The sequence below is a fragment of the Oreochromis niloticus genome, linkage group LG23, assembly GCF_001858045.2.
Source record: "Oreochromis niloticus isolate F11D_XX linkage group LG23, O_niloticus_UMD_NMBU, whole genome shotgun sequence".
Classification (NCBI taxonomy): Eukaryota; Metazoa; Chordata; class Actinopteri; order Cichliformes; family Cichlidae; genus Oreochromis; species Oreochromis niloticus.
Genome location: NC_031986.2, coordinates 39895822 through 39921109, shown reverse-complemented (window position 1 = coordinate 39921109; position 25288 = coordinate 39895822). Strand labels below are relative to the sequence as shown.

The following is a 25288-nucleotide window of genomic DNA, read 5'->3' as shown; positions in this document are numbered from 1 at the left end:
ATAGTAAGAGTAAAAGATTGGCACACTGTTTAAGTTACCACTGACTGTCAGAGACGTCAAAGGACCCAGATTCACTTTGTTGTTATTGTTTTTTTATATATATATATATATATATATATATATATATATATATATATATATATATATATATATATATATATATATATATATATATATATATCTATATATATATATATATATATATATCTATTTAGTAATATTAGCATCTAAAGTGCAATTAAAACTGAAGTTTGAGATATTTTCTCCCAATCTTTGGTATTCATTTTTTAGTAACCTTTAGTATAGTGGTGTTTACAGTGAGCGAAGGGTTGGATTTCAGCTGGAGACATAAATTACCTTTGGGGATGTACCAGGAAGTGCATCCAGCATAAAACACGCAGAGCTACCCGCTAGTTTGACTGCTTTCTTAAATAAATAAAGGTTCTGTGGTTAGGGGTCCATATTGTTATTGAAACGGTTTGAATTGCCTTTAATGTGCAAAGACATGAATATGTGCTGTAATATTTGTGTCACTCATCGGTGATTAGTATTAATATGTCTGCACAAGAGGTGGACATGCAGATTCACACATCTGCAAAAAGAAACTGTGTGGAAGCAAAAGGAATGTCAATAAAACAAAACAAATACAGAAATAATATAACTTGAATTTTCTAGATAGCTATTGTTGACACGTGAGTACTGTTTTACTCGGAGTAATTCGCGTGGTTTCATTTTCCCCCTTTTTGAAATTCCCAGAAACTCATTTAAGATTAGTTTGTTGTTTGGGGTTTCAAAAAGCAGGATCCTCTTCTTAAAATACTGGAGTCTGAATTCATCTTGTTTTTGTATGACTTTTACTTCATATAGTGGATCTCAAACCACGTCAACTCAACTCTACTGAAATAAAACACAGGAACTGATACAGATTCGGTACCTTCTGTGACCAAATGCTATAAATTGGTGTTACTCGGGATCTATTTTGCTTCCATACAATTCATTTAACATTATGATCAGATGTAGTTTACCTATTATCCACTAACGCCAGTAATCTTTCTGCTTTCCTTCTGACAGTGAAAAAATTAAACAAACCTCGGTCTAAAGCGGTTTCGGGGCGCATGAACATCTCAGAGTTTTAATTCTGTGGCCAGAGCAGGTGCACAAAGGGGCGGAAGGTTACCGTCAAAAGCGTCGGGTGTTTCAGATGTTGGGAACACACGTGTGTCAGGATGGACTGATTGCTGCCGTGAACGAGGCAACAAGTTGTTGCTTGTGTTCGCCTGTCTGACTTCACCAGGAGAGACGCCGTCGGGACCGCATTTCCCCGCGTGCACCCCAACCTGAATTAATCCTCGCGAAGCTCGGTGGACAACAAAGGTGCGAGTCATCCGTGCGTCTTTCCTCCTCCTCCCCCCTGAGGAAACTGAAACGCGCGCGCACAGCGGATGCCGGGTGCGCACAGACGGTTTGCGGTGAGTTTCTCTGTCAGTGAGCCTGCGCGGCTCGATGAGTGACACCAGGAGGAGGAAGACAGACAGACAGTTATCGTGGCTCAAACTCGACTTGGATGGCACCCAGCTCCCGCTGAGCTCGAGCGGCAGAGCACCCAAGTGGCGAGTCGGGGGTGGGTGGGGGGCTGTACGTGAAACTTAAAGAAGTCGGGATGGACGGCAAAGGCACCCTGAAGATGTTCAGGAAGAAACGGGAACTAATCAAGACACCGTCTATCTCGAAGAAGAGTCGAGCAGGAAGCCCTGGGCCACAGAGCGGCGCCCCGTCTGTGAGTAGCGCATCACTTCTGGTTTCTGCTGCTGATGTTTGACTGTGTGTGTCAGATGACCAACAACTGGAGTGGACAAGTTTCTGAGAGGGCTCATTACCAGGGGTGCTTTTGTTTGTGTGTGTGAGGTTCTGTAAGTTTTGTTCAGTCTTTTTTTGGGGGGGTGATCTTTCCTGCTGCTGTAGCTGGTGCGATAAGGGGTGTGAAAACTGTCCTCTGGCTGAAACCAGTCATTATAATGCAGTGTCACAGAGCTGAGTGCTGAGATGGGTACCTGACTGTACACTGACTCATATCTGGTTATGTGGTGCATAGGAAGTATGTCTGCTGTGGGGGTTTTGCGTGTGTGAGTGAGCAAATGAGTGAATGCATTTTGAGAATTTGTGATTAGAATGGGGACAAAAGTCTAGAGGGCAAGGAGCATGCTGAAACGTGGTGGCAAAAATAGCTACAACCCTTACTCTACGAGTCAGAGAGTTAAAAAAGGCGAGTCGAAAGGCAAGGACAAACTGGACATACTGCCCAACAAGCACAACGTATGGCTGAAACAGGTACGTTTGTCGTGTACGCACAAGTCTCCAATATGAACAGAAAATATGCACTGATGCTTATTTTTGGTTTCCTGTAAAGTATTTAAAATTTTCGGGCTGCTTTTGTTTGGTTGAGATGCACTTGTCGAGCCCTAAATCTACAGGCCGCTGACTTTAGTTGAAGTTTTCTGGAGAGTACCAACAGGCCAAAAAAAAAAACTTCTCCGTGAGTTGTGTGTTTTTGTTCATTTATTTATTTTTTTTGTAGGTGATGTATAAAGTCAGTCAAATAAAGTTGTTCGACTTTCTGCTGAGTTTGCCACACCCGTTAACAGCTTGGAGTCAGGAAGTATTGCACAACGCAGCACAGGATCTTGTGAAAGTCTGCGTATGATTGTTTACTAATAACAACAGTGCTGCTGGCCCCAGAGGCAAAGAAAAGTCCCCTTGTTAGCCGTCATGCAGAAAGGGACGAGCCACATTGCAGTCTTGACCTTCTCTGTCTTCCTGTCCTCTCTCAGCTCTCCATTCTCCAGGAGCAGCCTCGCAGAGATGCAGTCGACATCACACTCTTCTGTTCCCCCTCGTCTTCCTCCTCCTCCTCTTCGACACTTACCCCAACTTCCGCCGGGCTCCAGGATCCCTCCGCGTCCTGCCCGGGCACCCCGAGCACTCAGCACAATAAACTGGGAATGATGCAGGGGGTGGCCTGCCCATCTCCTGTGGCCACTCTCAAGAGACCGACCGCACTGAGCCGACACGCCAGCGCTGCAGGTCTGCTCCATCACTTAATTATAGTCTTGCTCGTGCTTGCTGTGCGTGGCCCATCACAAACAGAATCTGATCAATCTGATCTGATCTGATCCATTTATGATCTGTAACTGAAGCATTTATGTAGCATTGTCATTTTTTTAACCAATTAATCTGAGTGAAGCTGAAAAGTTGGAGATTACCAACTTGGGTTTCAAAGCCTAGAAACTGTGAAACTGAGGAGTTCTTTAACTAATGATTGCTCTTTAAATAGATTTCTTACACTGTTAAATGCAAGAAGGAAAATCTTTTTGCCATTCCACAACTTCTGACCAAGACCGAGCTAAAAAAGAAAATGCTCTAATGTAAAGGAATAGTTAAATGTTTTGGGTAGATAAGAAGATAAGAAGGGCCCCCTCTAATGTCACACTGTAAATGTAATTCCACTGGGACTAGTGAGCATATATATATATATATACAGATTCCCACAGTTTTTTATTTCATTACATTAGGCCCGGCAATAGAACTAGATTGATTGTATTCTCTAAAATCTTGAATCATTCCTTTATTGTTGTTGTTGTTATTATTATTATTATTATTATTATTATTATTATTATTATTATTATTATTATCATCATTATCATCATCATTATTCTTTTTTTGTGATGAAGATGATTCAGTAATAATTTAAAGTCTTACATAAAGAGTAAATGCGTGTTTGCTGAGTGATATTTCTGTGTCTCCTCAGGGTTCCCTCTCCAGTCGTGGGTTTTCACTAGAGGTCAGGGGAAAGGGGCTATAACCCCGACGACTCCATCTGACAGTCCAGAGAGCGTGGCCATCGAGGTGGAGGACATCCCGGCCCTGCTGAGGGATGTTGCACGCTTTGCGGAGGCTGTGGAGAAACTGAAGGATGTTGTTCTGGCTGAGGGTGAGAGCCGTGACAGGTTTAAGCTTTGTGTTCATCTCCAACACAAACCTGCGTGAGAAGCCCCCAAATACTTCCTGTCAGACGGGCTTTTGTTCGGTCTTGTTAGCAGCTGCAGTCTTCCCCGCCAAACTCTGACTTACAGAAACGTGTTTGGTTGCATGTGCTGTGTCTAGATTTGGTTTAAACAAAGCACTCTGGGAGTCCCTCAGAGCTGAGCACGTTAAAAATATCACTCGTTTTCCCCACTGTCAGGGCAACACACACATTTCTGTTGACACGAAGCCAACTAAGGTTTTGGTTAGTCGCCCTCCATTCAGTAGTTTTGGAGAAACAACAATACTGTTTGCACTCTCTCTTCCCTTTTGTCACTCCATTTTGACAAGAGCTTACACAGAGAGGACATGAGGGATCCAATCTCACATCCGCCGTGTTCAGCGACACATGTGCACGGTGTGCAAGGGGGGGAGGAGTATGTTATGGGTGGAGCATCTCTGCACAAGCAAGCTTTACAAGAGGCTCTGAGCTTCCTCTCTCCAAATGAAGGCAGCGCGCTCACAAAGACAACCGCACACTTGTCTCCAGCAGGAAACCAGTTTTTTGTTTACTGCAGACATGTTCTTGTGCTCCACGTGCACAATGCAGTGAAGCTTTAAAAAAGGGCCATATCCCAGGGGTTTAAAAAACAAAGAAAGTCCACCTGCTGAATGCTCAAACTCTAGTTTCTTCTCTAGTTTCTGTCTTGTTTTGTCTAGTTTAGCTCACTTGTCTGTTATCTGGCTCTGTTCTGTCATGTTCTCCACCCACAGAGAGCTTTCTAAACAGGAAGCCATGATGGATTGTCTCTGACAGAAAGGCCTCGTCCGCACTTCCTCGTCTGATAGTCTGGCTGCGTTGCAGTGATGCGACACTGATCACTTTCAGAATCAAAAATACAATTGCGGTGTTGAGGTGCTCTTAATCTAAAGCAAAACCTCTTTTGACATTAAAAACTGTTCTCATAAACTTCAAAAAGAACATTTGAGCCACAGGGAAAAAAAAAATGTTGCAGAACACCACAGTTGGTTTGTAGTGTTGCAAAACAATAGAAGGGACCACATCCTCTCTGGCACTGTGTTTAGGTCACTCTGTTCTTGTTGTGTGCTGCTGCTAATCTCATACTCTGACACACATTTCGAGACGAGGCTGTTGGAGGGTGATGGACCAGCTGCCCTCTGCCCTCCTCCACCAGCGAGCCAGTGTGATTAGATGACTCGGCGGAAGAATGCGAGGTTGCAACAGTAAAGGGTTGACAAAACCAGTGTGTGGAGGAAAGGAGGCTAGAAATGTGTCACCAGTGACATTAAAGCTAACAATGTTTATCTGGAGCTGACCTGTCTGACACTTGGCCTATTATCAGTGTCCTTATGGTTGGTGCTCCAACTGTCAGTCTCCATCTGCTGTTCCCCTGGGAAGAAAGACTTGGAGACTTTCAGGAATGTTATTTCAGGGAAGAGCAAATGTATCGATAGCACTCAGTTTCTTGCTAGCCTTGCACCTGGCACCTACATTTCTTTAATGAACACAGACTTGGCTATGTGAAGATTAAAAGCAGCAAGTTCTTAGTGTTTCTTGCAGAAAGGAAGCAAAGATTCTGTTTAAACTGTAGCTCTGGTGGTGCCACAAACCAGCAATTTCACAATGATTGCAACTGCCTTTGCCAGAAAGAATGCAACTCGCAAAATAAAGTCGGCAAAATGTTCACGTTCATATTGTATCAAGAACGAGACAAGTTGCTGCGCGCTGGCACCGATTTTACACAGTAGATAGCTTATTGTTGGCAAGTCAACACATCCTAAACCTCAAGCGTGATCTTTTTTTGAAGCTTGTTCCGCTGTTTTTCCTCTTGGTTCTTGTTTCACCTACCACGACTCTATCTCACCCAGGTAAGGAGAGTCAGCGGCCCGTGGCCCACGAGTGTTTAGGGGAGGTGCTTCGGATTTTGCGGCAGGTCATCAACACTTATCCTCTGCTCAACACCGTCGAGATCCTCACTGCCGCCGGCAAACTCATATCCAAGGTCAAAGGTAGACAGACTCTTCTGTTTTTTTTAGATGCATGTCTTTGAAAATCTCGATGTAAATCTGAGTTTTACAATGACGGTAAAACCCAACATCACTCTGTAACTACTCTTGACCACGACTGAAACCTGAACACATGTACGATTTTCCAGGTTTCCACTATGAGTCCTCTAACGAGGCTGATAAAAAGGACTTTGAGAAGGCAATTGAAACCATTGCCGTCGCTTTTAGTAGCAAGTAAGTATCTAAACCAGCTTTTTATTAATATATAAAAGTAAAACGCTGTCAAAAGCTGCTTCTGTTGCTTATCAGTAGCTTCTAAGAATGTATTTCAGTGGCACTGAAGCCTTAGTGGTGTCCAGTAGGCCATTGTTCACACACAGGCGGTTCAGGTGGTGTGTAATTGTAGATATTAATGCAAACAAAGTAGTCTGCTGTTGGGAATGAGAGAGAGAGAAGTGCAGTGATGGTGACACATTTGCATGAGACAAAGCTGAAAACAGGAAGTGGGTTTTCTTCTACCGTATGACACAAAACCAAAAGTAGAAAATGCTGTTGACTACCTGCCTGCTAAATGAACAGATTGCAGACCAAAGAGATAATACATCGTGGGAACACTCAGTTGATTTGAGCTACCTGAGAATAGTTGAGATCAAAGGAATTGGCCTTTAAATTTCCTTTTGTTTTCCTGTAACTTTTTGTATATTTTTTTTCCAATAGTAATGTAAAATTAATATTCTTTTTTAATGGCAAAGGAAAAAAATACTAAAAGCTGAAGTATAATTGTGGCGTATTGTACCAGGATTTTATCGCATGCCTGTCTGTGTCATTTCAGGGTTTACATAACTGTCACATAGCTTCAGGAGGAAGTGAGCTGGCAGAGACAGTTGAAATCTGCCATATGAGCCTGTTTCCTCATTCTCTTCTCTAGCCTTCCTCTGTATGACTCAATTTTTGACGTGAATGCAAAGACAGAAAAATCTAGTGTTGTTGTTTGGCCTGCATTTCAGCACATAGGATGGTTGCAAGAAAATAAAAATGACTGCTACCAAATTGCATGATTTGGGGGGGGGGGTGAAGGAAAGCTGGTAGACTAACAAAAACTGGCACGAAACTTGTTTATCACCTTCAATCTGCAGTGTACCTGTGGAGGTTTCGTAGAAGGCCTGGCCCTCTTCCTCTCTACTGCTTTCTCTTTTGAAATCCATTTTACGTTTTTTCTCTCGCTGCAATTCAACAAAGATTTTACGTTTGTGTGAAGGAGTCTCTGTGTTTCTCTTTAGTGTGTCTGAACTGCTGATGGGAGAGGTGGACAGCAGCACGTTGCTCTCCCTGCTGCCTACAGAGAAGAGCAGAGTGAGTTTGTCACCTATGTTTCACACGTGCCAACCAAAAAGAAAAGTTATTTAATGTGGTGGTTATGCAAAAAGCTCCTTGACTAAATTAAACGTCACTGCCCACAAAATGACTCCCACCCGCAACTTTCTGCTGAGTGTAAGGGGGGGGGGGAATCCTCCAATTCTAGTGAGTAATGCTTCGTGTTTATGCCGTTTTAGTCCATGGAGAACTTGTACACTGGTTCTGGCCAGGGAGGGGATGGTGGACATTACAGGAGCGACCTGCAGGACATGGGTAAGCATAAAGGTGCCGTACAGCTTTTGCTTTCAGTTAAACACAGGTGCTGCTTTGCATAACAGTATTACCACCTCCTTTCCATTCATCTCATTTGACTCCATATGTAAACGTTATAGTGGATATTTTCCCATTTCCTATGTTTTGATGTGACGGTGCATACTTTCAGACTGTTGTAATCTTAATGTTATTCCTTTATTCATGTGAGAGATTTTATTTCATGTATAGTAGGTCTCCCCCTGCTGATGAATATCCTGCAGTGCTCAGATGTTGTCACAGTTAGTTTGTTGGAAAGCCACAGTCACAGGGAAAGTTTTCAGCAGAGACATTACAGATTTAAGTACTGACCACAGCAAAGGACACTAAAAATAAGCTCCCAAATCAAACCCACTCGCATACCCGATGCAAACAATCATTCTGTTTTCTGTCGTATCAACAAAGCGTTTCCTGCGCAGTGACCTGTGTTGGTGTGTTGATGTGTAGGTAGAGCTGAGGAAGTGGATGTCATCCTACAGCACAGCGAGGGAGGAGTGGACTCTGCTCTGCTCTACGCCAAAACCATTTCCAAGTACATGAAGGACCTGATGTGCTACGTGGAAAAGAGAACTTCACTTGGTTAGTGGGAGTGACGAAACTAATGAAACTGTGAGAGTGATTGTACAAAATTGGACAAACTATCAACTATGACTTGAGCTACTTGACATGTTTTTGGTGTTATTTTGAGTCAGAAGTGACTAACAATTTAAGATGAAAATACGTTGTGGCGAGTTACCAGCGAACTGATGAGCTTACTAACACTTATATGGGGAAAATCCACCCATTTAGCTGTCACATCGGAGGAAATTGGTTTTAAAAAACCACAACAGGCTGGAAACATTATTTCATTTGGGGGTTTTTTAACCTGGGAGCCCATGAGGATTGAGGCATCTTTGGCCACTTGAAGCTGTCTCCATTCATGTTTATTTTATCTTATTAAAAAAATAGTGAATTCTTTGGGGTGATTACATTTTATTAGTGCATGTTGTCCTAGAAGTTGTGCTTTTGACCATAATTTTAATAGTCTCCATTTTTTTTTTTTTTTTGTTTTGTCTTCCCCAGAGACCGAGTTCTCCAAAGGCCTCCAGAGATTATACCAGTCTTCCAAACACAGTATTACACATGTAAGCCCCATTCACTTTCACCTCTAAAGATTAAAAAACATGAGCTGTAATTCCTTTATTGTTCATGATTGTCATCATTTGCTTGCTCTCTTCCTCTAGCCCCACATGCCCCTTTTCTCCATCTACTCTCTGGCTCTGGAGCAGGACCAGGAGCAGAGTGTGGGCCTGCAGCAGGCCAACAACACCCTGCACAACCAAACCTTCATTCAGGTACATTTCTGAGTTATCGGTTAGTATTCTAGTAAATGAAGCACAAACCACATTGGTGGTTAGTGATTTGCAATTTCTCACCTCTCGTATTTAATGTGTATCCTGCAGCCTCTGATGCAGCGTAAACAGGATCATGAAAAGAGACGTAAGGAGATCAAGGAACACTGGATTCGAGCTAAAAGAAAATTGGTATGGCCTTATCATCTTTTATTAATCAACAGTCCTGCTTTATCCTTTTACTGTGACAAGAAAATCGGGCAATAACTGAAAATACCACAAACCATTTTATTTTGTTTTTTTTGTTTCGTTTCTCCTCGTTTAGCTGGAGTGTGAGGCAAACCTGCGGAAGGCCAAGCAAGCCTACATAGCACGCTGCGAGGAGTACGACAAGGCTAAAACGGCAGCCTGCCGAGCTGAAGAGGAGGGAGGGGGATCCACGGCGAAGTCTGTGGAGAAGAAGAAACGAGTGGAAGAAGATGCTCGCAACAAGGTTCTTCTCAATAACTTTGTTTTACTGATGTGTTTTTTTTTTTCCTCTGCAGGAAGAAAGACAATTAAATTTTAGTTGCATAAGATCTAGATCAGCTGAAAACCTTTGGTCACAACTCTGACTGTCACATGAGCCAAAGATGATGTGTGAGGACACAAAGAAGGAAATAGTTTATCTGATACTTGCTAGTTTAGGCTGAGTGAACAGTTCCAGCTTTACATAGGGCTCGTGAAAACCACTGCTGGATTTTTAGATTTTAGATGAATTCAGGATTTTAAAAATGGGTTAGAAAATGAAGAATTGTGTGTCATTTATGAATCCCAAGGCTTCTATAATGGTTCTGGCAGTCATAAGTTACTTTACAACCCTCCTGCAGTGTCTTCATTGGCCACCAGGGGGCCGTACCCTACGCTTCAGGAATAACTAAGCTACCCATTCTGTTCTTTCCCACTGTGTGAAATGTTTCATCAACACTTTTCTGTCTGAGAACTAATCTGACAGATATAAATGGCAAAGAAAAACCAGAAGTAAACTGAAACTGTTTGTGTGTGTGTGCGCGCAGGCAGATGAGGCGGAGGCCACCTACAAGACTTGTATAGCAGACGCCGCCACTCAGCAGCAGGAGCTTGAGCACACAAAGGTCACAGTGCTGAGGCAGCTGCAGGACATCATCAAACAGAGCGATCAGACCATTCGCTCGGTGAGAACAAACGCCACACAAGCCACCGCGCCTCGCCAAGAAGAAAAGCTACAAATGCTCACCGTCTAATCTTTTCACTTCCAGGCGACCATCTCCTACTACCAGCTCATGCACATGCAGACAGTAGCCCTGCCTGTGCACTACCAGACTCTGTGCGAGAGCAGCAAGCTGTACGACCCCGGCCAGCAGTACGCCGCTCACGTGCGAGACCTGCAGCTCCCAGAGCAGCCGACCATCCAGTACGCGTTTGAGTCCTACTCCCCCTCCAACTCATCATCGCAGTAAGAACTTCAAACGCATCCTTAATTAATTTCTCAATGAAACCGTTGATATGCAGCTCAGCACGGGGGTTGTTACAGTTTGGGGGGCCACACATGCTTACAGCAGAGAGAATTTAGCAAGGATCCACTCGTATCTGATTACTCATTCCTAAATGTATTCTCTCTTTAACCAAATATCTTCACAGACTTGACGCAAAGTATCAAAACCACATTGCTTTTTTTTGTTTCCCAAATATAACCTGTGTTAGATTATTTTAGGAGTTGATTGAGTACATACAACAATAGAATACTCTATATACAGTGTTATACCACTGATGCTGTAATTTGTACTAAAATGCCATATCACACCTGCTACACACAACCCTGCACCCAGGTGTGCAGACTCTCTACATGCATATCTCTACACACCACTGCACATGCACTTAATAACAAAATAATGCGCTTCAATAATATACCTCAATTACTGTTGGGTTTTTTTTTTTTTTTGACTGTTCAATGTCACCTTTTTTTAATTTTAATTTATTCTTTTTAATGTTTTTTAATTTTTGAATTTTCAGTTTAGTTTTATTCTCTTATCTGGTTAGGAATTGCAATAAACATTTCACTGCATGTCGTAATGTGTATAATTGTGTATGTGACAAATGAAATTTGAATAAAAGAAACCCACTTTTAATGCATTTGCAATCTGAAAATCCCAAATTGTTGCAGCCATGGTCACAGACCGAGGAATGACAGCTTCAACACAGACATGCAGACGAGTCAAACAGACAGTCCTGCCGTCAGTGTGGAGACGACAGCTGGAGACAGCCGAGAGTCAGAAGTCCAGCGTAAGAGTAAGTGCATCCGATGCCTGCCGCTGCTAAAGACTTTACAGAAATCTTCACAATTCCTCAGACTTGTGACCTGTTACTACGCTGATGTCTGTAGTTAACAGAATTGGCAATGTAAAAATGTGACTGGCTCATGTTATTGTCCCTTTTGCTATCACAGGACAGGGGCACAAGTCATGGGGCTCAACAGTGAGCGATGACAGCGTTGTAGGAGATGGAGGCCTGGATTCTCCAACTGCCAGCACAAGTGAGTGTAGACATGTCTTTTGTTAGAGCTTCACACTAATCCATACCAAAACCCTGCTCCAGAGGTGGCAGTATGCATTATAAACGCTCTCAAACGCACTTATTTTAGGTGACATCGCTAAGATTGTTCGGACTTCATCGACTGGAACGATGTCATCCAATGAGGATGCAGATGAGAAAGATGGAAATGTGACCTCATTTGAAACTTCAAGTAAGATTTTCAGATTGTACATGTTAAACCTGGCTGTCAGTCGAGTTTGGATTTTGCGGAGTGTGTGATGGGGGTTATTCTGTGCAGATATTAACGGCATGGATCCAGACGTGGTGGTGTCCACCGGACCTTTCCGTAATATCGGCCTGTCCAAAGCAGCCCTGACCCACCGACTGAGGAAGCTTCGGACTCCTTCCAAGTGCCGCGAATGTGACAGCTACGTTTATTTCCAGGGAGCTGAGTGCGAGGAGGTGAGTTCTTCATCACTTCAGCAGGCTAACACGTTTTGAGGCTCACGCTCTGAGTTGCACACTGAAACTTACACTTAAAGCCTTCCAGCTGTGGTTAGATCGGCTCAGTGTGTTGCTAATGCATGCTACATTTTAATGATAGTAGTCAGCGTATTCAGTGAGCACATGCATAAATGAGTCTGCATTTTTTTTTAAAAACAATTACAGGTGATAAAATGTAAAAGAATCTTTTATATATAGTGTTGATTAAAGTAATCTAGTGGCGATTTTCCACAGAGAAACTAAAGCAAAATAATTTGTTCTTAAAAAATTATTTAACTTTTTATGTCAAACCCCACAAAATAGTAAATGGTCTGAGAGAAATGCATAAGTGCTTAGATAAATATGTTCAGTGTGGATACTTGTAAATTACAGTATGTAATGAAACACACTAAAATGAGAATCTCAGACTTTCTGTAAAGGATGGACTTCCCTGAGAAGTAAAGCCAATGTGGAAATTGCATTGTTTCTAATGTTTGGAGGGGGAAGTGCATAAAACTGTGTGTAAAATGGGCCTCAGCTGTCAGTCCACACCTTGCTCGTCCCTGCTGGTTGAAAATTTAAAAGCAAAATTTAAAGCAAAGTTCAAAATGCCCAAAATGACTTTATTAACCAGCAGGTGATGTCATGGTGACTGTTACAATCTTGTATGTTTTGTAGCAAGAAAAAGGAACTAAGAAGCATAAACTGTAAAGCATGACTCAAAGCAAATGAAGGGGAAAAAATAATTTTCTACAGAAAAGAATTTATTTTTTTATTTATTTTAAGTTGAAAGAAGCTACACGTCACTCTGATTACAACAGATGGCACAGTTTGTTTTTAGGACAGGAACCTGGAATTTCCACATAGTTCCAAGAAAACATCAAGAACTGCAAACAAAGAGACAATAAAACCACAACAAACAACTGTAACAGGAACATGTAATGAAAGAGAAATTTCATATCTATACCATTTTTTTCCACCATCTTTTCAGTTGAGTCCGGGGTTCTCCTTCCAATAGACGTAATAAATTCACGGTGAAAATGTACGCTTTTTAAAAATTTGATTTTAAATCTTGTAGTAAAGCATAATTGTAATGACATGACAAGTAATCTAATTTTATTCCATCAGGTGAAAATTTTTTATTTATTTATACACAGAAACAGAATAATCTTTTATTGACCAAACATGTGTACACATACAAGACATTTGACTGGTTGTTTCTTTGCTCTAAGTGTACATAACAGAGTAGACAAGTCATTTCTGACAATAACAGCACATATAGCATATTTGTGGTGCAGATGTTGGAATAATTAAGGGATGGAAAAGCAGTTAGTGTGTGTGTATATACATGAGGATTGACTTTAAAACATATAGACATGTAAAACAGGAGTCTTTTGTTCATTTAGCTGAGTGATCGCCAAGTGGCTGTCACTTGCTGATAATTGAGTTTGATGGCTAGATTAACCGCACTTATTTGATTACTGTCAAATGTAACAAGCAGCCTTACTTTGCATTGCAAATGTGAAACACCTGTAGTTCAGGTTTTGACAGTTAATTTGAACATAGGTTCGCTGGTAGAGGTTCCCAAAAAGTTGATTCTGTTCATCTGGACGTCGAGTTTTAAGTGGGAGAAACATTTGGTATGACTGAAACTATGCATTATGCATGGTTTATTTATGTCACCTACGCTATTGAAATTGCACATTACACCTTGTAATCTTTTTTTTTTTTTTTTAATGTTCTTCTTAATTAGATGTGACTAGGTAGGAAAACTTTTAACAAGTTAGAGCTGTTCCCAGACTACGATAGTTAAGAGGATAGTCATCATGTTAACTGTTTTCTGTTTTCTCAGTGCTTCCTGGCGTGCCACAAGCGCTGTCTGGAGACTCTGGCGATCCAGTGTGGTCATAAGAAGCTGCAGGGCCGTCTGCAGCTGTTTGGCAGAGATTTCACTCAGGTAGCCAGCTGTGCCAGTGACGGTATTCCCTTCATCATCACCAAGTGCATCTCTGAGATTGAGAGACGGGCGCTGAAGATGAAGGTGAGAAAAAGCACGTATGCTGCGTTTTGAGGGGTTGGTCGATTTCTGAATCTTTGCCTTTGAACTATTGGGTATAAATCTCTTTTCTCCTCTTTTCAGGGCATCTACAGGGTGAACGGAGTGAAGACCCGTGTGGAGAAACTGTGTCAGGCCTTTGAGAATGGAAAAGAGCTGGTCGAGTTGTCTCAGTGTTCGCCACATGACATAAGCAACGTGCTCAAGCTTTACCTCAGACAGGTAACTGAGGTTACAGCTAGTAAAGACTGAACCTGAAGCTCAAGTCAATCATCATGTTTGGTGTTTCTAATGGACCGTTTTGTTTTTTCCTTTACCCCCAGCTGCCTGAGCCCATCATGCCTTTCCATCTGTACAACAAGCTGATGGGTTTGGCAAAGGAGAGTCTGCATAATGAAGGAGACACACCAGAGGGGGAGGACTCAGAGTCGAGCAGCACACACCCGGCAGTGAGCAGGGGGCCAGAGCTGGTGGATCTGGGCCCAGACACGGAGCCAGAGGTCCTGGTCCTGGTGGATAGTCTGAGGGAACTTTTAAAGGAGCTGCCCAAGCCCAACATCGCCACGCTGCGATACATCGTTCGCCACCTTCGAAGGTGAGTTAGTCATGCAAGTCATATGAATTTTTTTTTTTTTTTTTTTATTAAGTAAAGATTCTGTTAACCTCACCATCCTTTCTTGCTCCGTCTTTCTCATTCCAGGATCGCAGAGCTGGAAGAAGATAACAAGATGAGCCCCAGCAACCTGGGCATCGTGTTTGGGCCCTCTCTGATGCGGCCCCGTCCAACCGGGGCTACGATATCTCTGTCCTCTTTGGTTGACTATCCCCATCAGGCTCGCATCGTGGAGGCCTTCATAGTCTTCTACTCTTCCATCTTCCAATCCAAAACTTCTCAGACCCACAAAACCTCCCGTGCTGCCTCCACGCAGCAGGTAGGACTCCAGCACACGGTGTACATTAGTATTTGCTCACTGCTGAGCCTTTTTGTGAGACATTTTTGCAATTAAATACCACTGCACAAAATATTTGCTCTGTTTTTACACATACTCTAAAGCACTGGAACAGGAAACCTGCTTTAACAAAGTATAAAGAGTTAAAGGTTGCAAACAGCCCGGTATTAACGAGCAATACCAAAACTAGGTGCAGATTTTTCTGCATGGGATAATTAAGTGAGATGCTCTGTGGTCATAATCAGTCTGGCTAATAGAGAAACCCGATTTTCATTTTTCTGTTGATATGAAAATAAATTCATGTTGTGAAGCTTTTACACTGTCCCTCCTGGTTTCAGGAAAATGTTACACAAGACAAAATGGTGAGCCCTGTTGATGCAGAAGAGGATGTGAGCAGAGAGGAGCAAGCTAAACCCGAGGTTGACAAGACAGAGGAGGGATGTGGTGAGTTTTAAAGGCCAAGTTGTGTAATTTTATAGTAAATGATTTGCTCTTGAAAATGTCATATACATTTATCACTTATATATCTGCATTCAGGAAGCTCTTTGGGGTCACTGGGCTCCAGTGAGCAGCTCCCAGACTCGGACTCGGAGTTGGACGAGAGGCACTCCCACAGCCTTACGAAGCAGGAGAGCGTGAGCATAGACGATGACCAGCTGAGCTACAGGGACAGTTTGGACCTGTCCAGTCAGTCTGCAATCCACATCGAGCCTGAACAAGATCTGGATCAGGATCAGGAAAACCCAGAGGGAGAAGAACCCCCCGCTCTGCCAGACAGCGGGCCCCCAGAAGAAGGTGCTGGAGAAGAGCAGGATCTGAGTGCTTCTCTGGCCGAGCTCAACGTGAATCAGTCCAACAATAACAACAATTACCACCTGTGCTCTCCCACACTGAGCCTGTCGGGCCTTCCACTGGCACGTCTCTGTGGAAAGAAATTACCACTGACGAGAAATCGAGACAGCGAGCCAGAGTTTGTCTGATATTGTCAATCGTGTCTGTTCGTCTTTAAATTTTGAAATTAATGAAAGCCTAACGCTTTGCCGTGTACATAGGTCAAATTAAATTTTAAACTGTAGATGTATGTTACTGTACTAATCTCTGCTGCCAGTGAAACCTCTGCATGCTTGCTGCTCTTGGGATTACTGGCATTTTAAGATATTTGATTTGTTTTTATTTTAAAGCGTTTGTTTTGTTTTGTTTTCTCTTCTCTGGTCTCACACCGTGAGGAAGCGTAAGCTGCATCAGATAGTGTGACGCATGCAAACTTTTCAAGCAGATTCCACTGCTGATTGTTTCAGCTCTAAAATTGAAAAACATGTAAACATTCTTATAAATGTTGACTTTGTGTCTTATGTAAGTTTTAATAAAAGTGGTTCTTTTAAATTTGTAGTTTTTGATTTTTGGCATTTTGTGCAAATTATCAAGCAGGAAAAATTTTAAACCGAATGAGCACAGTTGCAACTTATTTCCTGGTAATGTGGTATGGAATATGCCGTCTTTAATGTATTCATTTTGTCACTTCTGGTCCTCGATGGGGTGAGGGCACTGGAGGAAGTGTTGAATACAGTAGGCGGTAACCTCTGAGGCTCAGCTGGAAGAGACTGGTATCAAAAGTAGGACTACGATAGCAGCAGCAGCAACGAGTAACATGGCATTCAAGAGGAAAAAAAAGGTAAGCATCTTAATGGAAAACGGCACATTTCAATTTTGAATCATTTATTTTACAAAATCAGTAATTCAGGTCAAAGATGCAAGCAGGGTGATAATTCAACAATGAATAACCAAAGCTGTCGTGCTGAGATACCTTCACTGGTCCTTAAACATTGATCAGGGAGAATAACTAGAAAACAGAACAAAGAAAATTTACAGCATCATTCAAGTTTGTTTTGAACGTTTAGACCGGAGATGCACAGAAAGCATTTAATGTGTTTGTTGTATGATTTGGTTTAATACTTCCTCATTTTCAGGAAACGCACAAAACTCAAGAACATTAAAACTCCAGCAGCTACTATGCACTTTTTATCACTTAGTTTCTTTCAGCTGTTATGTAAAAAGAAACCCATACCTGTCATTGGACCAGTCTGTATGTGATGTACCGCCCAGCTGTTTCACTGGGTCTGATGATCTTCACTACCTAGAACAGCAGATACAAAATGGCAGCTTTTTTGTTTTGACTGCCACAGTGCTGTCTCTATCAGTGCGATGGAAAAAGTGATCGTGCTGTCTCATCCTTAATGAATCTCTCTCATGGTTTTAAAAGAAGACCTATTGTTTTTGTGTTTGCATAAAGGGATCATTCAAATACTAACAACCCAAATGTCAAAGTGGTTTCATGTTGATCACGAGTCTCACAGGTTTCAGAACAAACCCCACACATAGTTTCAAAACATTTTTTGCAAAAAGTAAAACCTCTTTAGTCACATTATCTGGCATTCTGTCAGTCATGATCGTTTCTAAGATTTCTTACCTGTCCTCTTTTTAAGCCAAAGTAACGAGCCACAGGGTCCCCAGCCTGGATCCTTGGCAGCTGGCTTTCTTTTAATTTACTGAGGTAATATTGTTAAGGGCAACGAGTGTACAAACCTCAACGCTTCTAAACTAATTTACTGTCATGCAGTGCAGAGTGTGCAAGGATACTATCTTGCCAGAAGTTCAGTCACTTCCTCTTTTGTCATGACGATGTGCTCGGGTACAAGCTGAAAGACAGGAGAGAAATGCAAATAAAGAAATGTACAACACGCTGCAGGCTTACTTGAAAATAAAGATTTTAATGTAGAGGACAGTATGATGCTTACCTCGTGCTCTGTGATGTTAATCAGCAGCTCCTGTTGTAGAAACTGCTCCAGTATATATTTGGGTGCCATGTCGACTAGAGACTGTGAGGGATTTGTATATTTACAATCACTGTAGCATCCATTTCAAGAGACATACCTTTCCCTTTTTATCATGTTTGCATTAAACTGATGTTTACCTGTTTTGCTGAGGGTGTCATGCCCATCTGAACAACAATGATTGCCCGTGTGATGTTCTCCTCCTGCATCCTCTGACAGTACATCTTAATTGTCTTGATACCAACTTTGGGCTCCTCTGAAAAGAAATTGAAAAAAAAAGGGTGAGATTTTATGGAATTATATACCTACAAGTGACATACAAACATGCTAATAAACATACACATTTTTACAAATGTAAATTAGTGCAGGTGTCATTAAACAGCTTTACTGCTAATCCCTTCAAAGTCGTCTGCTTATGAAGCGCTGCACGATTCCCAGCACTCATGTTATTTCCTGCTTGAAGACTTGGTCTGATCAGTTGGAGTGTGTTACAGTTTCACCATTAGGTGAGAAAAATTAAGTTATGTGTCAAGTTCAAGTTGACAAGTTCAATCCAGCACAAAGACTCCAAGACTTTAAATCACTTGGAGTTCTTTTAAAGTGCTGAACTTGTGCTGAACTTGTACTCACTGAAACTCTTAATATGTTCAATGCAAGTGAAGAAAGTAAACTAAACACATATATATAAATAAATAAATAAATAAATAAAACCATCGGAGCAACAATAAAAACTTTACGACTGGCCAAATGGACAATCTGGTGCATTCCTAAAGTAAGGAATAAACTGGCCAACTCAGCAACACCAAAAAGCCTTAGAGAAAAAAAGTGGCAATTAAAGTGATATGACTTTCACACTAATTTCCATGGAAATGAGTGAATGTAAATAGAGAGGATTTACAACAATCTGTAAACCACTGGTTACACTTAAAAACATAAGGCTATAATTCCTAAACAGGTGAGAAATACTTTTGTAAAACCTTGAATTAAATCTGAAAATCTGTACTTCAATCACACCATGACTGACTTTTAAAACCACCAAAGTGTTGTAGAGAAGCAAAACTACAAAAACTATATTATTCTCCAAGTACCCATGGCCCTAATTGTTAGTCTGGCAAACAAAACAAAATAAATAAAGCCCCCAAAAAATGATCAAAAAATATCTTTATTGCAGTTGGTAGTTGCTAGTTATTGGTGGGTTTCTATGGTGGGAATGAGAAAAGCTCTTTAGGCAGGACTGATTTTACAGTTTTCAAGGAAAAAAACAAACAAGGTGTGGTTTGGGCTTTTTTAAGGATTGGACTCATTACAAAATATAATATTAGGAATACGCCTACCAGGAAAGAAAACGAACATCTGGTCTGTGGGATCATCATTGTGTGCCACCAGGACGGTGAGATCTGTACGTCGGGGGCGCCCCTCACTGGGCTTGTCTCCAAACTGACTCTTGAACTCTTCCAGTGTCTGGTCCAATTCATCCTGTGTCACCAGATATCCTCTATCATGGCAGAGCTGTGGGTGTAAAGGAAAATATTAAAAAGGCAAATTAAAAACAAACAAACAAAAAATCTAACCTAGATGTTTTGAGTAGACTGTGGGCTTTTCTCATGACATGAAGTGAAACAGGCAATCGGGGCAGCCAATGCTAGGAAGGCCGTTGGCCTGGATGAGATCCCAAGGAGAATATACCCCCATCACAACCAGCCCGAAGACCACCGCTACCTTACCCGGCCTTCGACCCAGATCAGTATACATACAGAGACAACAGATCTACGGAAGATGCCAGATCTTCATGATCATAAAATCTGCTGACGACACAACTGTTTTGGGACTCATCTCAAATGGGAACGAGGTCGCCTATAGAGATGAAGTGCAGAGCCTGTTATTACAACCTCTCCACGAACATTAAAAAAAACAAAGGAAATCATCACTGGTTTCAGGCAACAGAGAGGGGCGCTCAGACCACTGGAATTAGGGGGTGAGGAGGTAAAGAGAGTGTCTTGCTTTAAACTTCTGGGATTACCATCAATGAGGGCTTTGAATGGACAACGAACGATGCTGCTATTATAAAAAAAAGGCACAACAGAGACTATTTTCTCAGAATACTGAAGAAGGCCCACCTGTCTGTAAATCCGTTAGTCTTTCTACCGCTGCAGCATTTTAGATCAAGTGAATGCTTTTCAGGGAGTTTGTAGGACATCCTGACAACAAATAGCAGTAGTCCAGGATTAACTAGTTTTTCAGCATCACTATGAGACAGGATGTTTCTGATTTTAGAGATATTGCACACATGGAAGAAAGCAGTCCTTCGTGTTCGTTTAATATACACATTTAAGGACATATTCTGGACAAAAAAAGACTAAGATTCCTCACAGTGTCACTGGAGGCCAAGGCAATGCCATCCAGAGTACCAATCTGGTTAGATACTGCATTTCTGAGACTTTTAGGGCAGAGTACAGTAACCTCACTTTTATCTGAATTTAGAAGCAAAAAATTAGAGGTCATCCAGGTCTTTATGTCTTTAAGACATAATCCTGCAGTTTAATTTATTTGTGTGTGTTATCTGGCTTCATAGTTGGGTGTCATCTGCACAGCAGTGAAAATGTATGCTATGATAATCAGGGATACAGTTGGCTTTATCGAGCATATAGCACAAGTATACTCTTTTTACTTTTTGCCAAATAATGCAAATCATGCCAAGAAGGCAAATATGTGTTCCTTTTTTTAACTCCTAAAGAAATAAATTAAAGATCACCAACTGTGTGATGAAACTGTCACAACCCACGCCCACAATGTTCTCCTCATATGATAGATGGGGAGAACAGGCTTCCAAAAACAACGCTATGATGATGTAGTTTAGAAACCCATCATGTTCCACTGGGACTGCTTTAAAATGACGGCTCGCGTATGAGGAACAGATCCGCTTAGTATCTCAGGTGGGAGGGAATGAAATACAAAGAGAGGATGTACAAACTGAACTCAGAAAAGGGTTTATAACCCAAACCTCGATCTTTTCCGAAACGTTTCCAAAATTACATAAACAAACTGTGACTGAAAACTGAAAATACAATGCAACAAGCTAAAGGGGAAAATCCTAAATACGCCTCTGACGCTCATTAGTATTGTCATTAAACTGTAATAAGACCAGAACCACGAATTATGAGCTCCACAGCAGCATTATTTTACTGTTCTTGGCCGGACTCGATGATGCTCTGCTCTTCTTGGCTATTCTAATGTGCTAAGTAAATCAGTAAACAAGGCTACCTTCCTGAAGTGAGCCGCTGACTTTGTTTTACAGAGTCGAATCGCAGGTTAAAGAAAGCTAAATGCTAAGCTAATAACAAACAAACACCCAAATGTAACCTACCTGCATGATTGTTTTGCGGATTTTCCAAAGCCTGTATGTTTCCTCATCATCATCCATCTCGTCTCAAACCGTGTGTATACTCTAGATTTAATTTTAATTTATTTTGTTTAAATGAATGTCCCACTCTTGAGCACAGCCATACACGACGCACGCTTTCGTCTTCCGATACAGGCTAGTGACGTAGGCTGGGCGCCTTGGAATGACGCACAGCAATTGAGGGTTTTTTTGTGTGTGTTTTTTGGTGTGTTTGTTTGTTTGTTTTTTGTTACAAAACTTTTACACATAACTAGTCTCCCACAGTTTGCCGAAGGAAAGGTCTTTCACATAGAAAAGGGATTTATACTTTTTGAACTTGAAGTCTTTGATAATAGACGAGCGCCATATAACGGAACAATATAGTTCCATTATATTGTCATATTGGACTTTTGATGAAAAACAGAAACAACCTCCTTAGTTAATAATAATAATAATAATAATAATAATAATAATAACTAGAAAAATTTGCATTTCCTGCGAAAATGCAGTGTGGATGCTGTAATGCTGAAGCTGTCTGCTGAAAATAGCTGAAAAAGCTGAAAAGTTGCAGAAATTGTAAAAAGTTTGCAGAAGCAAAGGAACTTTGCTAAAATGTAATAACTTAGCAGAACTGCAATATCTCAGAGGAAACATAATACTTGGCAGAAATACAATAGCATAGCAGAACTTAGCAGAAATATTGTAACTTACCAGAAACATGATAACTTCTCAAAAATACAAGAATTTAGGAGAAATAGTATAAGATAACAGAAAGAATATATTTAGCCAAAAATACTTAAACATTACAGAAACACTATGATTTAGAAAAATAATACAACATAGCAGAAATACTGTGATTTACCAGAGACACTGTGATGAACTATGAATATTGTAATTTTAAATTAAAACTATGTTTTAGCACAAATACTATAATTTGGCAGAAATACTATCATTTGGCAGAAATACTATGTTTCAGCACAAATACTCTGGTTTAGCACAAATATTATAACATAGCAGAATACACTTATATATATTTATTTTATTTTCACTTGCTGAATACGGGACAGACTTGACTGGTGGAAAGAAAGGGCAGAAAGAAAGGGGGAAAGAAAAAAAAACCTGAGAAGAGGGACGGGGAAAAAGGGCAAAAAACAAAAACCAACAGAATAAGCAGACAAAAAATACATATATCGATCACCTGGATCACCTGTTGAGAAAGAAAAAAGAGAGCAAGCAGAAGAAAACGAGAGTAATAAACAAGATCACAATGATATATGGGAATATGACAGTAAATACTAAATATTAAACATTATGGTGCAGCACGTGAGATCGACAGCACACAGTGTACTTTGAGGTAGGAGCCAAAAAGGGTGTAGTTTGTGTGTGTGATCACCCGTGTGTACACCTGTGAGCATGAACGCGCTTGTTTTTAAAAGGTTCCTTCATGTAATGATCTGCTAGAGGGTGTGGGGGGCCACTGCCTTGTCCTCCAGGGCGTGAAGCAGGTATGGAGGAGATCGAAACTCCAGACATCCAGAGGTCCCAGAACACAAGAGACCAAGGAAGACCAACAGAGGGGCAGCCGCGCCACTATCCCAGAAAGAGCTGAGGAGAGTCCAGATGAGGGGTCACTCAGCAGCCGCGGAGCAGAAGCCAGGGGGGGTTGCAGTGACGTGCCCGTGAGCTCCGCCGGCAGCCAGCTGTGCCTGAGTGACCGAGCCCGGGCCGAGAGGCCGAGGGCACCCCATCCCGAAGTGGCCCGAGCGAGCCCAGGCTCCAGGCCCTGATAAGCAGCCGCCAAGGAGTGAGCCGGTGGGTACCCGGGCGCCCACCCCCGGACACAAAGAGCCACCAATGCACCGATGTCTGAGGGCGTCTGCCACCGGCAGGGGGAGTGGTGGGGGGAGATGGGCCTCCAAACCTTGGAGGGCCTGAGATGTCCCCAGAGAGGTGGGGTCTGATACCCAACCTGACATATAGACACAGACAAACAGGCACACACAGATACAAACATCCATTCCCACCCTCATGCTCTCATATACAATTACTCAACACTCACCCAACGTGGAGACAGACATAAATAGATACTGTACACACAATCACACTCCCCAAGCGTACTCTAAGCCCCGGGTCTAGGTACCCTTGCCCTGGAGGGGGAAACTGCGCCCAGACCCAGGTGGTGTTACCCTTTTCCCTGCGGTGGGGAGAAGCAGACCGCCCCGACTCCGCAGCAGCAGGGAGGCCCCACATTCCAGACCCCAGTCGGACGGCCAACTCCTCCTCCAAGCCCCCCCGCTCCAGCAGGCCGCAGAGAACGGGGTGTAGGAAGACTCCAAACCTCCCTCCACCCGCTCATATGTAGTGTTGATGTATGTGTGTTCTAAGGTGCATTTAAAACCCAGGAGGGCATGGAGCTACCTGCCAGAGCAGCAGGTAAGCGTATAGCCCCTCCTGCTAGCCCTCAATGTCTACGTGTATTTAAAATTGAGAGGTGGGCAGCGACGCCAGGGGTGAGGTGTACACCCTGATGGTGATTGGAATCCGTGTAGCGTGCCCACCCCCAAGATCCTATATGTATGTGTAATGAGAGTGTGAGTAATGTCAATGTCTAAGTTGTGGATAAAATTGAGGCAGAGGCAGCCAGAAGGGGACAGAGGGGGGGATGTCTCCTCTGCACCTGGTGACACACCCCTACCCCAAGGCCCTGCATGTGTGGGTGATTGTGGTGGAGCGGGAAGAGGGAGGCAGCTGGAGATGGGGAGGAAGGAAGGGAGGGGCAAGTGACCCCTCCCTGGGGCCAGCTCCCCGCTGACCCCAGTAGGCACCCCCATACTCTGCAACCCGCCAGGGAAAGGGGGCCCAGGCCCATCCAGACCGGGGCCCAGTGCAGCAGCGCTGCCCGGCCCCACAGAGCCCGGGACAGTCCACCTGACCCCACCACAGAGAAAACTGCACCCACCCCATCATCCACTCATCTTCCAGACTACACAATTGAATTTAAATCTTACAATGAGATCATCCCATGAAAAGGCTCTCTCTCTCTCTCTCTCTGTCACACACACACACACACACACACACTCACACACACACACACACACACACAAGATCCAACTCAGTCAACCAGTCTAAATATATTGAATTTAAATCTTACAATGAGATCATCCCATAAAAAGGCTCTCTCTCTCTCTCACACACACACACACACAAACACACACACACACACACACACATACAATGTCCAATTCAGTCAACCAGTCTAAATATATTGAATTTGAATCTTTCAATGAGATCATCCCATGAAAAGGCTTTCTCTCTCTCTCTCTTTCTCTCTCTCTCTCACACACACACACACACACACACAAACACACACACACACACATACAATATCCAATTCAGTCAACCAGTCTAAATATATTGAATTTGAATCTTACAATGAGATCATCCCATAAAAAGGCTTTCTCTCTCTCTTTCTCTCTCTCTCTGTCACACACACCACACACACACACACCACACCACACAAACACACACACAAGATCCAATTCAGTCAACCAGTGTAAATATATTGAATTTGCATCTTACAATGAGATCATCCTATAAAAAGGCTTTCTCTCTCTCTCTCTCTCTCTCTCCTCCTCTCTCTGTCTCACAACACACACACACACAAGATCCAATTCAGTCAACCACTCTAATATATTGAATTTAAATCTTACAATGAGATCATCCCATAAAAGGCTCTCTCTCTCTCTCTCTCTCTTCTCTCTGTCACACCACACACACACCACACACACACACACACACACACACACACACACACAAGATCCAATTCAGTCAACCAGTCTAATATATTGAATTTAAATCTTACAATGAGATCATCCCATAAAAAGGCTCTCTCTCTCTCTCTCTGTCACACACACACACACACACACACACAAGATCCAATTCAGTCAACCAGTCTAAATATATTGAATTTGAATCTTACAATGAGATCATAAAAA

The 25288-nt window shown here is 42.3% G+C and overlaps 2 protein-coding genes across 5 annotated transcripts in view; one reads left to right on the top strand and one right to left on the bottom strand.

Annotated features, from left to right (window-relative positions):
* Positions 1-1191: 1191 nt before the first annotated feature.
* Positions 1192-16472, top strand: arhgap45b (Rho GTPase activating protein 45b). Of its 3 annotated transcripts, none has more exons than XM_019351437.2 (24): positions 1192-1777; positions 2829-3081; positions 3806-3988; positions 5911-6051; positions 6198-6282; positions 7329-7401; positions 7602-7689; positions 8161-8292; positions 8776-8837; positions 8937-9047; positions 9156-9236; positions 9370-9537; positions 10100-10237; positions 10322-10518; positions 11227-11351; positions 11509-11595; positions 11704-11805; positions 11893-12056; positions 13930-14118; positions 14218-14355; positions 14457-14728; positions 14834-15065; positions 15422-15527; positions 15621-16472. In XM_019351437.2, the coding sequence occupies exons 1-24, from the start codon at positions 1661-1663 to the stop codon at positions 16061-16063; spliced, it is 3687 nt and encodes a 1228-aa protein (XP_019206982.1). In that variant the 5' UTR covers positions 1192-1660; the 3' UTR covers positions 16064-16472. The 3 variants fall into 3 exon arrangements, with proteins under 3 accessions (XP_019206982.1, XP_019206981.1, XP_005479037.1); XM_019351436.2 differs by lacking the exon at positions 1192-1777 and adding an exon at positions 1799-2328; XM_005478980.4 differs by lacking the exon at positions 1192-1777 and adding an exon at positions 1800-2328 and having other exon boundaries at positions 7602-7677.
* A 310-nt stretch (positions 16473-16782) lies between these two features.
* The window catches only part of polr2eb (RNA polymerase II, I and III subunit E, b), a 16806-nt gene continuing 8300 nt past the window's right edge, over positions 16783-25288 (bottom strand). Inside the window, exons 1-8 of one of the 2 annotated variants that reach the window (XM_003439870.5) lie at positions 21279-21467; positions 19249-19423; positions 18055-18170; positions 17879-17959; positions 17721-17779; positions 17551-17629; positions 17149-17217; positions 16783-16923 (exon numbers count right to left, since the gene is read on the bottom strand). In XM_003439870.5, coding sequence (XP_003439918.1) covers positions 17152-17217; positions 17551-17629; positions 17721-17779; positions 17879-17959; positions 18055-18170; positions 19249-19423; positions 21279-21335 — 633 coding nt within the window. In that variant the 5' untranslated portion in view covers positions 21336-21467 and the 3' untranslated portion in view covers positions 16783-16923; positions 17149-17151. Of the gene's footprint in view, positions 16924-17148; positions 17218-17550; positions 17630-17720; positions 17780-17878; positions 17960-18054; positions 18171-19248; positions 19424-21278; positions 21468-25288 lie in introns of those variants that run through there. The other variant, XM_019351438.2, reaches the window with a different exon arrangement.